This window comes from Neomonachus schauinslandi, chromosome 3 (assembly GCF_002201575.2).
Source record: "Neomonachus schauinslandi chromosome 3, ASM220157v2, whole genome shotgun sequence".
Classification (NCBI taxonomy): Eukaryota; Metazoa; Chordata; class Mammalia; order Carnivora; family Phocidae; genus Neomonachus; species Neomonachus schauinslandi.
The window spans coordinates 87559804-87576953 of record NC_058405.1 but is presented as its reverse complement, the minus strand read 5'-3'; the positions used below and the strand labels follow the sequence as shown (position 1 = coordinate 87576953).

The window sequence follows — 17150 nt, the reverse complement described above, 5'->3', positions numbered from 1 at the left end:
TTACTCACATAAGAGGAGAATCTCAGTTTCTGTAGATCCCCACCTCCCATGGCTACCGATCCAGAGAACACCCAGAGAACACTGGGTTGAGCTAATCATTGGATTTTAAATCAGTGGGGAAATGAGGCATTTTTATGACCTCCTACTCTTCTGCATACAGCCTCATCACTACCTCCCAACCATTCCACCTTCTGCACAGCCTCAAACTTGGGGTACAGCTTTGCTCTGGCAAATTTGTTAGGAGGTGATACTGACCCGAGAAAAAGAAAAAAAAAAAAAAAAAACAAAGTGGAAGAATAGTTACTATCTCTGGACTTAGCTGTAAGAACATTTGTGATTTTACTTCTTCCAAAAGACAGCTCTGCCTCAATTAATCTGCCATTAGTGAGGATATTTTCATTCTTGAAACGAAGCCCACCAGAATCTTTTTAAGATTTTATTTATTTATTTGAGAGTCAGTGAGAGAGAGAGAGAGAGCTAGCACGAGTTGGGTGAGGGGCAGAGGGAAAGGGAGAAGCAGACTTCCCGCTGAGGGGGTAGCCAGATGACATGGGGCTCTATCCCAGGACCCTTAGATCAGGACCCAAGCAGAAGTCAGACACTTAACTAACTGAGTCCCCCATGTGCCCTAGAAATTTTTTAAATGCAAATTAGAACAACAATGGATATCATGAACAAATGGGCAGAATTTTTAGAATGGTGTTACCTGGTGCAGAGGAGGGATGTGTCAGAGATGGTGACTAAAAGGAAAGTCTTCCATGTCTGACAAACAGAAGTTTGTATCGCATTGGCACTGCTAACGAGGCACATGACTTTTGTTAAGCTACTTACCTTCTGTAAGCCTAGTCTGTGAACTATTTAAATGGATGCAGTGTTACTATGCAGAATACATGAGGTATGTTTGTGAGTGCTTAGCCTACTGCCAGGCGCGGTGGGGCAGTATGAACCGTAGACAATTTCTTAATGGATATTGAGAGCCTTGCCCTTTGACACATTAATTAACTTCTGGGGATCTAACCCAAAGAAGAGGAAACATCTAAACAACTACAACATGATTAATGCAAGCATATACTCCTAGCAGCATGGTTGATGAGTGAACCATCAAAACTGTGCTATTGGTTTAAGTTTGTTTGGAGATTGCTATTTGTTTTCAGAAATGCAGGACTATCATTAACAGACATGGTTGGGACCTAGGGATGTTTTTCCAAACTATGAGGATTTTGTAGTTGAACAATCAACCTGCTCCAGTACTGGGAGCTGTACTAGGTATATGACCTCCCTATCTGGACACATGAGTAGAAAATTTGAATTCAGGCAGTCAGTCAAGCCAGGGCGTTCCCCCCTGGAAAACTTGGACCAGTTTCCCCTCACTTATGCAAAGAATACTATTCTTCCTTATCTACTGATTCTAGTTGATGCACATTTAATATCCCCCACCTCTAGTCTTCCCATCTGCCCCTCCCTCCACTCTTTATGCTACTGAAAATCGTCTTCAGTAGCTTAAAACCTGACCGTGTCACCTTATTGTTTCTAAATTTGGATGATAACTTCAGCAAACATAACGGGGCTTTTAAATTCTACCTCTACTCATCTTTCTGGTCTCACCTCCATCATGGCCCCTAGCCCTCCCTGCATCACTTAATGTTCAGAAATGAGAAGTTCCCCATAATTCCCAGGAATCCAATTTTGCTAATTTCTCTAAATCTTTGCATACAACATGCCACTTGCTGAAAAGTCTAGCCAGGCACACTCACAACTCTCTTTCCCCGCTTCCTTCCAGGAAAGCATCACCTCCCTTGTGAAACCTTTACTTGTTTAGTTCTTTCTTCTACCAGGCTCCCCTGGGAGCTTGTGTCTATCTCTTTTGTAACACCTTCCAAGCCATAACAAAGTTTTTTCATGTGGATCCCTTTAAACTTTATCCCATGCTTGGCCCATAGTGATTTGCAGTACATATTTATTCAATGCATGAATGCACTTGTTTTCATACCCATTCCTTAGAAAATGTTGATGCTTCCCATCCCACCCCCCTACCCCAACTGGGGTCTCCGATGGCCTTCTCGTGGATAAGAGTGTGATCCATAAAACAGGAATAGAAACAGTTTCACAGGCATATCTGAACAAAGCTGACATTTTTATTTTTTTTCCTTTAAGCTCTTGTAGCTGCATGTAGATGTAGAATGATCCTGAAATTAAGGTCAGCTCCAGGTGGTTGTTTATATCAGCTGTCAGAATGCAGAATAAAAAGTGGCTTTTATATGTTTGATTTTTATTGTTTTCCAGGGCAATGTCACTTTTTCCTGCTCCGAACCACAAATTGTTCCCATCACATTTGTCAACTCCAGCAGCAGTTATTTGCTGCTGCCCGGCACCCCCCAAATTGATGGGCTCTCAGTGAGTTTCCAGTTTCGAACATGGAACAAGGATGGTCTGCTTCTGTCCACAGAGCTGTCTGAGGGCTCGGGGACCCTGCTGCTGAGCCTGGAGGGTGGAACCGTGAGACTCGTGATTCAGAAAATGACTGAACGCACAGCTGAAATCCTCACAGGTACCATCTTCTGACAACTGTTAGGTCGGTTTCTTGTTCAGCCAAGTCAACCCACGTTTGAGATTCCAACTAAAACGTGCAGAATCCAGCTCTCAGGGCTGTGGGATGACCCAGTATTCACTAATTTACTCTAAGTCTGAAGAGGCCACTTTTCATAAATATATAATTTTAATATATATATTATTTATTTGAGAGTGGGGGTGGAGTAGAGGGGAGGGGCAGAGGGAGAAGCAGGCTCACCGCCGGGCAGGGAGCCTGACTCAATGCGTGGGCTCGATCCCAGGACCCTGAGATCATGACCTGAGCAGAAGGAAGACACTTAACTAACTGACAACCCAGGTGCCCTGAGACGACTTAAAACAAACAAACAAACAAACAAAACCCACTGAATTCAGACATATCTATGAAACTTTGACAAGTCTCTTAATTTCCTTATTCCTCAGCAGACTTGTTTGAGAAGTGGCAATAAGAATTCCTACCTAAATATAACATAATATAGACCACTTTCTGAACATGTTGCTGCGTCTCGACAGACATGGCGTGTATTATATGGAATCTTCATCATGCTCGTTCAAGGAAGGTATTTTATAGGTACTTTATAGATGAGGAAGTGGAGAGTCATGGAAGCTAAGTAACTTCCAAAAGCACATGTTAATAAGTGATGGAACAACAATTTCATACTGAATTTGTCTGGCTTCAAAGCCTGTAGTTTCCCTGTATATCATACACACTTCTGTGGACATTTTACAACCACCAAATTTTATTTCAAGTGAAAATTAGTGAGTTTAAAGAAATACTTTTTAGGGGCACCTGGGTGGCTCAGTTGGTTAAGTGTCTGCCTTTGGCTCTGGTCATGATCTCAGGGTACTGGGATCCAGCCCCCTCCCTGATCAGCAAGGAGTCTGCTTCTCCTTCTCCCTCTGACCCTCCTCCACCTTGTGCCCTCTTGTTTCCTCTCTGTCTCAAGTAAATAAACAAAAATATTTAAATTAAAAAATATTTTAAAGTATATTTTTAAGATATTAATTAAATACTGATGCATATGGCCTCTAGGAATGGCAAAACTTTTTAAACTGGTCCTCGAATAGCTAATTTTGGAAAGACTTTTATGACAATATACGGATTCTAATATGTAACAATACTACGGAACAGATTTATGAAGAAGTCATGTTTTTCAAAACTCTGACTCTTCCATGTGCTTTTTTGTAACATGAGACAGTAGAACTTTCTCCCTCCTTTTCTGTTAACTGACTAATGCATCCTGTCCTTCCAGAAGTAGTACTTAGTCAACAAGTACTTACTGAGGTTAGACCATGTGCCAGGCATCATATTAGGGGCTGAGGCATGTTGCTAAGTCAACAAATCATTTGAAAAGCCTCCCTGGTTCTACAGTGTGAATCAAATACCCCTCCTCTGGGCATCCTGGGCCAATATCCATCCTGCATAACACCACATCACAGTTTTTCTTAAATGTCTTCCTTCTCCCACTGGACTGCGAGTTTTGTTATCCAAATAAATTAGAGAAAATTGATTTAAATAGTAAAGGGCATGACTTAATAACCAAGATCAGGTCAGACTCTGGGAGAGCCTCATCTGCCACTTAGTGAACAAAAAGTCCATTGAATCCCTGGAATAGTAGGAGAGCCTGGGTCTGGAACTTAAGTTAAAAAGGTACCTCTTTTCCTTACTGTTCTATGACCCTGAATAAACTTAACTTTTTCTCATATGTAAGTGAGAGTGTATTAGTTATTGATGGTCGTGTAACAAACTATAGCAAAATAGAGTGGTTGAAAATGTTTATCGTGTCCTAGTTTATAAGAGTCAGGAATCCAGGGGCATCTTGGCTGGGTACTTCTGGCTTCAATTAGGTTGTTGGTGGGGGCTACTATCATCTCAAAGTTCAACTCTGGGTAAATCTACTTCCAAGCTAACCCATATGGCTGTTGGCAGGCCTCAGAAGATCCACTTCCAAGCTTATCCCATGGCCTATCCAGAAGGCTGCCTCATGAAATGATAGTGCTTTTATCCCAAAATGAGTGATTCAAGAAAGAAAAAGAACACTCAAGACAAAAGCCATAGTCTTTTTGTAACCTAACACCAGGTGTGGCATTCCATCCCTTTACCATGCTCTGTTCAGTAGTAGAAACAAGTAAATAAGTCTAGGCCCTGCTCAAACCAAGGGCATTATACAAAGCTGTGTATATTAGGAGTCATGGATCATAAGGGACGATCTCAGAGTTTGCCTAAAACATGAGGTGGAAAAGATTAAAAAAAAAAAAAAGTTCTTACATCAGGAGACTGCCATGATGGTGATTAAATGAGATAATGTATCTAAAATCCTAAGCACAGTGTTGAGAAACTATTCAGCAAATTCCGTTCCCTTCCATACCGACTCAAGACCTATAGCTAGAAGGCACCTCACTCCACAAAGTCATAAAAGCTGGGTCAATTTGTGTGGTCACAGGACTTTTATAAAATTTATAAAATTTCCAGTAATGGAGGTGAGTTAGTCACGTAGAAACACAATATTTTTCATGTTCAGAGTTATAAAAGTTAGACTTCAGTCGTCCCTATTTGAAGAAGAAAAATGTGAGCTGACACTAGGCTGTTTCTCTCTCTGATCGGCGAGATGTTTGAGTAGAGACTTGTAGGCCTCAGGTCAATAATGCAGCTTTAATATAGGACAGGCCCTGGCGGCACTTTGCTCTAAAGCATCCAGGTGCCGCCTGTATTATTAAGCACATGTCAGTCCATTAACACACGTTTATGACTGAGAGGAGCTGGTAAAAGCTACCACGTTGCCCAGCTGCAGAAGGGGAAAAAAATCATCTGTTATTTCAGACCTGTCTCTCAAAAAATGAAACAAGTAAAAGGAAGTTTTAAAAATATGCTGACTGAGTTCCTGAAGTAGGTCTCACGAAACTCTTGCTTTATTCTTTCCCCAAAAAGAATTTTGGAATTTTGGAAAATTTGAACTTCTCTCATTTTTTCTTTGAAATGGAACTATGCTTTGTGTCTGTTGGAATTTTTCTACCTGCGGAGGGTGGGGGAGACAAGCAAAACAAACAACAAACAAACAAAAAGTCAAACACAAAGAGTTTTCTTGTTCCTTACATTTCTGAGGAAACTTCTTTTCTTTTTTTTTTTTTTTTTTTTAAGATTTATTTATTTATTTGAGAGAGCGAGAAAGTACACGAGAGGGGGGAGGGTTAGAGGGAGAAGCAGCCTCCTCGCCGAGCAGGGAGCCTGATGCGGGACTCGATCCAGGGACTCCAGGATCATGACCTGAGCCGAAGGCAGTCGCTCAACCAACTGAGCCGCCCAGGCGCCCAAGGAAACTTATTTTCAAAGCACTTGAGATCTTAGTGGCTTTGTAAGGGATGACAGCCCCATACGAGAAAGTAGGAGGTAATGGCCATTGTCCTGATGATGTTTGAGGCCCAGTGGGGCTACCCTTGACACACAGTACATCATGGAAAACAGACAGTAACACACTGCATTTTGTTAGTGGGACAGAGAATCCAGATATTTAAAGATTAATTGAAGACCAGTTCAGGTGTTTCTAACATCTTGGGTCTAAAAGAAAAAGTAACCCCCATGGAAATGGAAGTGCAGAGATGCCTGGCACATTCACGTGTATTTCCAGAACTTTGTACAGTGTGCATGGCTTTTTGCTCTAGAGCTCAGGGACAGAAGTGCAAACTAAATGCATCCTCAAAGTAGAAAGCACCTGAATTCAGTTCTTCTAGGAGATGAAGTTTCCAGAAGATGAAAGACACCAGTGTAACCCTTCCCTTATATTTTTCTTTATTTGTTGTTTTCTTTACTTTTTGTTCAAGAAAGGAGATGTCCTTTCCTGAAAGCCTTATACTTGTGGAGATGAGGAAAAGTTGAGGACATCCTTTCACTGTAAGTGATGTGAGAGTAGAATCGCCAGTCATTGCAGTTCTCTTGCAGGTCAGACATTGTGTCAGGGCCTCCTCATACAATACTGCAGGGAAAAAATAATACATGAAACTTACGAAGTGGTCATAATTTTACCAACACACATAGGATAAAACTGGTAACCGAAAAATTAAGTTAAAGTGACCAAGGCGGTGTTCAACCTCAGGTCTTTCTTTTGGATTCCCAAGTTCATGGTCTTTATACTGGAACTTGCTGCCACCCATATTCATATTTTATATTGGAGTTCAAATGTGAGGAAACTTTAGAAAAAAGATTTACAACTATGTTCAAAAGGCTGTTAAGGTAAATAGCTATCTATTGTCTAAATTTAGTTCTTCCCAGAACATTTTATTTGGTGGCTCCATTGACAGATTCTTGGGTTAGGTGGGATTTACACAAGATGGTGAGTCTATTGTCTTTAAGACTGCTTATATATTTTAGCTAAGTTTGCTCGTATAATATTATAAAATAAATAATCCATATCTATGTATCAATAAACAAACACACACACACACACACCCGAGTATTCATTAAGTATACAAGACGTAAATGCTTAGTGCCAATTCCTTAGTAAGATTATCATCCAAGAACTAAGGATAGTAAGCAGCATGAAGTACTACTAAGAGTCTATCTGCTTCCAAAGACTTTGCCCTGTATTATACAGCCTTTCCCATTCTGATCACCCCATGTTCCAAACCCCACATGGAAATCTTGGGGCTGCTCTGGAACAGAGAGAATACCTTCAAGGAGTACTGCTACACAGTGAGTCTTGTCATTTCTCCTTTCAGGAATCAGAAAAGATATATAGGCAAATCTTAAATAAATGAAGAAACACCTGGACTTTCTACTTTATGCATTATAAGCTCTCAGTTCTTTACTACATTTCATGAGGTGCTGTGTGTCACAGGGACTACTCCATCTCTCAAGTCCACACCACTGAGCAGTAGATACTCTGTTCTATTTTTTAATGTCGGAAATGGGTGTCATTTTAAAGACTCTTAGAGAGATGTTGAGAATGGAGATCGGTATTGTCTAAACTCATCTGAATTACTAAGGAAACAGGGAACTGTATAAAGTAAAGAATACCACCTGGTCTGTTTCTTTAGAGAATCAGGGAGGAACATTTTGAAGTTTGTGTGAAACATTAAATAATCTAGAGAAAAAGCTGGCATCACTATAATTATTTTTTTTTAAGATTTTATTTATTTATTTGAGACAGAGAGAATGAGAGAGAGACAGCACATGAGAAGGGGGAGGGTCAGAGGCAGAAGCAGGCTCCCTGCCGAGCAGGGAGCCCGATGCGGGACTCGATCCAGGGACTCCAGGATCATGACCTGAGCCGAAGGCAGTCGCTTAACCAACTGAGCCACCCAGGCGCCCCACTATAGTTATTTTAAATGTGATCTGAAATTTCAATGTTATTTTTATTTTTCTGATGGGAGAATGCCGGGAATGAAAATGGAAGAAAGAGGTCTGGGGGCTTTAGTCATTAAAGTTTGAAATCTGCTTTTTCTACTGTGATGCTTCTCAAAGTGTTAACTCCCCACTGAAAAGTGAGCCTGGGCAAAGAGCTTGAACTCCGGCTTTGGCATTCAGGGCTCTGGCTTACCTGGGCTCTGCATAAATGAGGAATGTGAGTAACTCTTGTTGTTAGACCTCATTGTCCTGTTCTGCTAAAGGAGAAAGTTGGTGTAAAATTAGTAAAATCCCTTCTAGTCCTTTATATGAGTTCCTGAAGAACAAGAGGTCAACCCCTTTCCTTATAATCTTCAAGGAAATCATCAACCCAAGAGTCTTCTTTTGAAAATAGGGTAAAAGGCCTTCAATGGGAGTATGCAGGGCCAAGTCCCCTGTCAGAGATTATGTTTCTCAACTCTCAAAATTGTGGTACATTTTGTGAAGTAAGAAAGGTGAACTTTGGGGTGCCTAGGTGGTTCAGTCAGTTATGATCTCAGAGTCCTGGGATCGAGCTCCATGTCCAGCTCCCTGCTCAGCAGGGAGCCTGCTTCTCCCTCTCCTCTCCGCTTGTGCTCTCTCTCAGTATCTCTGTCTCTTTCTCTCAAATAAATAAAATCTTTAAAAAAATGTGAACTTAGCCTTTGTCATAAAATGATTTTTGTGAGGGAGACTTGAATGTCCCAGAAAGGTCATGCATGTGACTCTCAGTGACATGTATAGTTAAGAGCCAAAGATCCCAGTATGAGAAGTTGTTTTTTGGGGAGAACCTTCTTTAAACTGAACTAGAATAGAATGTGTGTGTGTGTGCGTGCGTGTGTGTGTGTGTGTGTATGTTGGTAAGGGGGTGATCAGAATGTATAGGGTCTTCAAACTGTGTTAAGGGTGGAAGAGTTGTAGGTACTGGATCTTTTACAGGTAGAGAGGAAGCAAGACAGAGACATGACAAAAATCTTTGAATATGTGATAGGCTTTCTTATAGTCGAAGTTTTTCTATGTTTACAACACTGTAGAAAGTAGAACAAGCACAAGTAAAGTCAAATGGCATAAGGGCCACTTTTGATTTTCCATTAGAGGAATAATCTATCCAGAGCTTCCATTGGTATCACTAGAGGGATCAAACTCAGAGTGCAGTTTTCAGGATTAAGGAATGAGTAAAACCTGGGAGATGGAAGAGGAAGTCTCCAAGTTGAGAGGTGTCAACCTAACAGCTGGGCACCACTGAATGATTACAAGTTGGAAAACGGAAACTAAAATACAGTCCACAGGCACAGAACAGAATTCTTGGGCAAGAATAAAAATAACAAGCAATGATCCAGAAATCAACCAGATGCCATTGGAATATCTTCAGTTAAGGCCAAGAGCTTGTTGAAGAGGTACTTCCAGCTTACCCCATTTAATTCCTAGATACTAGCAATCGTGTTCATCATATTTCCTTGACCACCTTATAATTTTCAGTAATTCTATATATTGGGTTGAATAGGAAGAATTCTAGAAAGGGCATTCCAAAAATACCAATTAAGCGATCCATTCTAATCAGCTATCCTTTTTCCATACTTAGGAGACTTTTGTGACTGAAGATAAGATGAAATTCTAGTGGTATAACCTTAGGTCAGCAACCATGATGGATGTTTATATGATCATTATTTAACATTGACTGTTTAAATTAAATAAGTCCTAGAACTATGGTCAACACCATCCCACTTATCTTTCAGAATGCATCTCAATTGATGTTTTCTCAAGAAACCTTCCCAAAGTCAGCCAGATGTCCCATCACCCAGCCTTCTAGTTCTTCTCCTATGTAGTATTTGCCCTAAGGATGTGTGTATGTGTGTGCATTAGTTTGCTGCGACTACCGAAAGCAAACACCAGACTTAGGAATTTATTTTCATATAGTTCATGAGGTCTAATATTCTCTCCTTATAAGGACACTAGTCATATTGGATACGAGCCCATTCATATAACCTCATTTTACCTCCATTATCTTTTTAAAGGTCCTTGTCTCCAAATACAGACTTATTCTCAGGTACTGAAAGTAAGGACCTCAGCCTATGAAATTTGGGGAGCACCATTCAGTCTGTAACAATGTATATCAATCATGAGTCTATTAATTGGTTGTTCATTGCTCCCCTGACCACCACAGTGTAAAGTTTCATGGGAACAAGAACACTGACTTGCTCATCGCTATTTGCCCAAGGCCTAGTATAGCACCTTGCTTATAACAGGTTTTTAATAACTATTTGCCCAATGTATAAGCAACTGCCTAAGTGAATAAACCAGTAAGTCAACCTCCAAAATAATTCAGAAGGATGTAATTTTAATAGTGAAAGAAGAGTTAACAGTGATTTTTTTAACAAACATTCATGTTACCACAATTATATGCTGCATAATGTGTCAAAACCAGGGATGAACTACACTCAGGGGAAGTACTAATTAGATAAAGGCCAGTGGAACTCCCAGAGGCCGGAGATGGCTGGGAGAGCTGCATCATGCAGGATTGAGGTACTCACCCTAACTAATACTTGCGGCCAGATGGTTTTAGGCTACAGCCCTGCAATTAACAGAGCTGCTCCCCAAATATTGCCCTTTTTCATATAAGCCGTTTGTATCTAGCCACCATCTGCACATCAAGTAAACATGATAACTTTGTGAACTTCATCCTCTGCCTCAATTAAGTTGTCATTAATGCCTCCGTATTTCAGCTAAGATAATGTTGATGAGAAAATCCCATTAGCAAGGGCAAATACATAAATAGCCAGAGGGCTATGACTGTCACAACAAGCTGTCTGCTGAGCACAGAGTTCAAGTTTCAGAAGACAGAAATATGATGAGGCGTTCTGTTTTATGGGAAACTGAGAAATGCAATTGCCTGAGCTTCAAGCTTTCCTGCAAAGGTTGGGAAAGTTTACCAAAACAGTGATCTCTTGGGCATCTGCAGCTTTTTCAAGTCTGAGTAATGACAGTGGGATCATTTTATTTCTTAACTTACTCTTCCTTCTTCCACCACTCATTCAAAAGAGGAACTGAGAGAGCTAGACTTTTATTACTACATCAGAAAACTCTCATAGTCAAACTTGATCTCACTTCCTTTGCTCTTTCCTATTTTCTGCTTTGATAATTCTCTCATATAATTCACTTTGCCTCCATTTAATTCAGGAAGGTTGGCTCTTTACTCAGACTTGAGGATGGAGGCATTGCCCACCAGGAGCTCATAGGCACAGTTGGAAGGGATGGTCTTGAAACATTTGTAATGCAAGAAGACACATGCTCAGGATAGTAGGGGAGCATAGAGGAGAGGAACCTGGATGAGTGAGAAAGGAAAGGCTTTCTAGGGGCAGGGACAACACAGCTTGGTTTTGAAGAATGGGTAGGATTTGGTCAAACAAAGAGAGAAGGAAAGGATGTTCCAATCAGAAGAGAGAAGTAGGAGATTTAGAAGTGTAAGAATCCACAGGTGACTCAGGATGACTGGGTCACAGAGGGCAAAGGAGGACAGAACATAAAGCAGCATTCTGGCAGGGACATCAGAGTTTGGGCTGTATCCTGAAGTTGATAGAGAAATATCTGTCTCTGGAACTCAGCTCAATTTTTTACCATGTTGAATTTTGAGCTGAGCATTCAGGCCTATATCAAGGAAACAAGGGGATAACCATCAACCACAAATCCATCACATTTCCTCTCTGACTCTAGTGGATGGCAAATCCAGATGTTTTCCTTGCATACCCTGACCAAGGGTTTTCAGGATCCAGGTTACCCTGACATATGCACCAGACTTTAACAACTAGGAAAGGTTTAACCTGTGATTTATGGCCCATGCACCAGGGAGACCCTGATGCTGACACTTGGCAGTGGAGATTCAGCTGGTGAGATGCTCAATCAATCAATAATCATTTGGAGAGGACAGGATGCTGCCCTGTTGATGCTGAGGGGTATATCAAAACAGGACTCAGATTCTGACCCCCAGGAACTTGTAATCTCATCAGGGAGATGAGACTTGCAGTGATGCATTGTTAATTAATGGTAAAAAGCAGTAAATTATATGAACTAAATCCAAAGATCACACAGCAGATGTTATAGGAATTTGGAAGGAGAAATGACTATATTGGTCTGGTCAAGATCAACCTGCTTTGTTCATTTCTTGATTTATTAACTGATGCACTCAATCATTCGGCACTTGTTATATGCCCTGCACCGTGCTGATAGAAAGTCTAGTGACTATGATAGAAAGTAAAAAAAAAAAAAAAAAAAATGTATGCTTCCTAAGGCACCTGGGTGGCTCATTTGGTTAAGTGTCTGACTCTTGATTTTGGCTCAGTTCATGATCTCAGGCCCCTGAGATCGAGCCTCTTGTCAGGCTCCATGCTCAGTTGGGATTCTCTCTCTCTCCCTCTGCTCCTCCTCCTGCTCTCTCTCTCTCAAATAAATGAATGAATGAATGAATGAATGAATAAATGAATAAATAAATAAATAAATAAATAAATAATTTTTTAAAAAAAATTATGCTTCCTGTCTCTACAGTTGAGGAGAAGAAGCTCTAGGACAAATGCTGGGTATGGGAGGATAGGGAGATTGGCTTGGATATTGGAGAGCTGGGAGTAGAGGCACCGATTAGGTAAGTGAATTCACTTGGAGCATAATGAATGCACTAGCCTAGCTACAGTAGGAATTTGTGTAGGAATATTGGGAAATGGGATTTAGAGGACAGATGGAGACTTGATTATAGAATCCGTACAGTTAAGATTGCTAAGCAGTTGGAGATTTGTTCTCTGGACTCCATGACCCACTAGAAGGACATTTGCTGTGAGGTGCTACTTAGACAGTTCAATCTAGCAAGCTGTCCTATACCAGAAAGAAGTCAGAGGCTGGGAAAAGAGGGAGACCATCTTAAAAATTCCCAGCTATAGTGATAAAGGATGGAATAAACCTGGAGAAAGAATTTGAAGAAAAATGTGAATTCTATCTACTGCATAGGGAAGGGTTAATAAAATTTCATAATTGATGGATAAACGGTACCCAAGAAAAACAGAACTCAGGATCTAAACCATAGAATAATGTTACTAATGATTGTAATATGCTCGTTTACGATGTGATTGACATTTTAAGACTGCTTTATTCAATTATTTATGTATTCCCCTCTTTGTTCTCACAAAAATTGAAACTACCTTTGAACTATTAAGTAAAGGTAGACATGACAGGATGTGGAAAAAAACAGCTGAATTGGGTTTTCTGGAAAAGATAAAGCCTAGAAACTTCCAAGTCAAGCCAGGCAATTCTGTCTTTTTTTTACAGATGAGGAAGCAGGTTTAGAGAGATTAAGAAATTCCTAGAAATTATAAGTGGCAGGGCCTTGAGAAAGGGGTAAAGGGCGAATAAAGGTATCACAGACATCCGTGACAAGTTATTTCCAGGGTTGGAAATAGAGTCTTTGGGGATTCTGCTCTGGCCTGGGCTGAATCTCTGCATGCTGACGTGTGGCTGTAACAGCTCATGCTTAGAGGTCCTGGGACAGTCCCTCTGTTTCAAACGTTCTGTATTCAAACCATCAAGATAGACACTGAAATAAGATGAAATCTAAAATGCAAATATCTGTTAGGTATTTAAGGACAAGAGAAATACAGAAAGAAAATGGGGGTGAGAGAGAGCACCAAGGCTCTGCAGCCTCCAAAATTATTTAACATGTCACTCTCAACCAATGGAGATTCCCCATTTGCCCACCCCAGGCTCCCATCCCCCTACACTCACCCAAGGGACTTTTGTTAGTATCTGGAGACAATTTTGGTGCTGGGAGTGAGGGGCTGTTACTGGCTCTAGTGAGTTAGGGGTGCTGCTAAACATCCCACACAAGAGGCATAGTGCATAACACCCTACCCCCATCAAAGAATTATCTGATCCAAATTATCCAGTGTCAGTGTTGAGGGACTCTGTTTCAAGGAAAATCTTACTTCTATAAAAATGTTTAGGTCTTTCAGGATATTACTTAACTGCTCTGAATCTCAGTTCCAACAAATGTGAACTATAAGTTGCTGTGAAGTTCTCATTACAAAAAATATTTAAAAAGACATATTAAGGGGCCCCTGGGTAGTGCAGTAGGTTAAGCATCCAATACTTGGTTTTGATTCAGGTCAGGATCTCAGAGTCCTGAGATCAAGCCCCGTGACTGGCTCCTCCATGCTCAGCAAGGAGTCTGCTTGAAATTCTCTCTCTCCCTCTGCCCCTCCCTCCCTCTTTCTTTCTCTTTCTCAAATAAATAAATAAATCTTCAAAAAAAAAAAAAAACATGTTAAATGCTCAATAACATTATTTGGAAAAATAAAATCAAAGTAATTATGATTAGCTAGAATTCCAAGTTAGATCTAAGTGGACATTCTAAGTTGAATTGTATTTTAATTCTTAGAAGCTAAAAGATCCACAAAAGGCCAGGACCAAAGTTTCAACTCTGTATTATCAAAATGGAAGTTTCCTTGTGAGAAGATGAACCGGTGTAGCCACTTTGAAAACACTCTGGCAGTTCTTCCAAAGATGAGCTGTGGAGTTACATATGATCCAGCACTTCTACTCTGAGATGTACACCTAAGAAAATTGAAAGCTTAGTTCTACACAGAAATTTGCACACATGTTCACAGAAGCATTATTTATAATACCTCCAAACTGGAAATTACCCAGATGTACATCAACTGGTGAATGGATAAATAAAATGGGATCTAGCCATACAATGGAGTATCATTCAGATATAAAAATATCCTGATACAAGCTACAGTGCAGGATGAACTTTGAAAATGTGCTAAACGAAAGAAGCCAATCACAAAAGGGAGCCTAGTGTATGATTTCATGTATAGGAATTTCCCAGGACAGGGAAATCCATACAGACAGAAAGCAGACTAGTGGTTGACTAAGGCAGGAGGTGAGGGGGTGAGGAGATTAGGGAGGTTATGGCTACATGTTACAGCATTTCTTTTGGGGATGATGAAATGCTTTAAAATTAAGTGTGTTGATGGTTGCCTAACTCTGTGAATATACTAAAAACAATTAAATTGTGCATTTTAGATAAACGAATTTCATGGTATGTGAATTTTATCTCAATTGAGCTGTTCCAAAAATAAAAATAATGAAACACAAATTTGAATTCAATGGTAGAAAATAGAGTTTTGCAGAAGTTATTGGCCATCAGTTCCTGGAGCAAGGCAGGGCTGGCTTTGGAGGGGTGGAGAGCAGGAGCTCAGCCTGGGTCCCCGACCCCACCCCTTCAATTCTGGCTCCAACTCTAGTAGCCACGTGAACCTGGGCAGCTCTCTTAATTTTCGTTTTAGCATCTATAGCATGAGGATAATAAAACTTGGCCTCTTGGACCATTTTAAGAGTTAGGAATTATACATTTAAAATGTCTGGCATGGGCGCCTGGGTGGCTCAGTTGGTTAAGCGACTGCCTTCGGCTCGGGTCATGATCCCAGGGTCCTGGGATCGAGTCCCACGTCGGGCTCCCTGCTCTGCGGGAAGCCTGCTTCTCCCTCTCCCACTCCCCCTGTTTGTGTTCCCTCTCTCGCTGTGTCTCTCTCTGTCAAATAAATAAATAAAATCTTAAAAAAAAATAAGTAAATAAAAAAATAAAATGTCTGGCACATTGCAGATATTTGGGATAGAATGAAAATATTTCTTACCCTTTATCTCAACTTAAACAGTTTGTTAGTCTTAAAAAAATAATCATAAAAGTTGTACATTTTGCTTTTAGAAACTGAAAATTCCACTACTCTCTATAAGAAAAAAAAACAAAACAAACTAATCATTCCAGGTCATTCTAGTATTTTCTATTTGTGGTAATTTTTAACAAAACGGAAACAATAACCACATATACTATTTAGTCTGAGATTTTCCACTTATCAAGATGTCATTTGCATTCTTGGACATTATAATTTTTAATGACTGTATTACATTTCATATTATTGAATATACCATGTTTGATTTAGCTAACCTGGAAATATTGGGGTTTGTGAAATTTTGCTCTTAAAAATAATGGCATCATGAACTCTTTTCACTGTAAATCTTGGCTGCAGCTCTTGTACTATTTTAGGATTAATTCTTCAGAATAAAATTTATGGGAAATGAGGTATGATATTTTTAGGGCCTTCTGTTTTGTTTTGTTTTTTGATGCTGTTTGGTATTTTGCCTTCTAGAAAGAAGCACAAGATTATGTTGCCTACAACAATATATGAAGTTGCCTGTTTCCCTCTTTATCCACTAACTTGGTATATTGGTTTTTATTCTTTGTCTGGGAGGTGACAAATATTATTTGACATCACTTATAGGTCAGAAAATTTATATTTGTCATCATCCAACAATCTTCCCAGAAACCAAATCCCACATTTTAAGCGTGGGCTCCTAAACCTTATGAATGTCTAGAACTCCAAAGTGGCCCTAATTACATCATTCTACCACCAGGGGCTTTTGCCCATCCGGTGTTCCTGGCCTCAGAGCTAGTGCTTCCCCATTCTCTCCACTGAAAACTTCTGTTGTTTCAGAACTTTTTGTCTCAGGGAGGTTTTCCCCTAATTTCTGAATAATTAATAGCACTTAAACCTTTACCTTTAAAAAGAGAATTATTAGAAACTAAACCTTGAAGAACTTCTAGTGCTGTTATTTTGTATATATTTTATATCTATATCTATATCTATCTATCTATATATCTATATCCATATCTATATCTATGTATATCTATGTATATCTATCTATCTATCATCTCTCTATCTGTCTTTCTATCGTCTATCTATCTATCTATAGCTATTAACAGAATGAAGTGGGAAGGAGGACCCAAGCAGAAAGCAGATTTTTAGAAGGAAATATGTCATTTTGCTTGCCTTGGAATCTGTTCCCAGCTCAGCTCCTCTAAAACCAGCCTTGTTTTTCCCAACTTCTTTTCTTCCTCTTTGGAAACCTCAAATGGTGTACTTGTTAACCCAGGCTGCACAAGGGACTCTCTGGGGATCTTTGAAACTTCCAAGGTCTGGGGCTACCCTGAAGCCTGCCTTAATTAACCTGGTGTGGGGCCCAGGGACTTGTCTTTTCAGAAGCTCCCCGGGTGTACCCTTTGTGTGGTCAGCATCAGGAACTACTGCCCTAATAATTTTCTTCAGAAGAGTGAAGATTTCACACGGGTTCCCCCTTCAGGGACTCAGGACCATGGAGGAAAAGACAAAAAAAGATCAAACCA

General features: G+C 40.1%; 1 protein-coding gene across 2 annotated transcripts in view; it reads left to right on the top strand.

Moving 5' to 3' along the window:
* The window catches only part of CNTNAP5 (contactin associated protein family member 5), an 820459-nt gene that overhangs the window by 454244 nt on the left and 349065 nt on the right, over nt 1-17150 (top strand). For both annotated transcript variants that reach the window (XM_021695826.1, XM_044913255.1), the window contains exon 8: nt 2284-2548. In XM_021695826.1, the coding sequence (XP_021551501.1) occupies nt 2284-2548 (265 nt within the window). The remainder of the gene's footprint in view (nt 1-2283; nt 2549-17150) is intronic.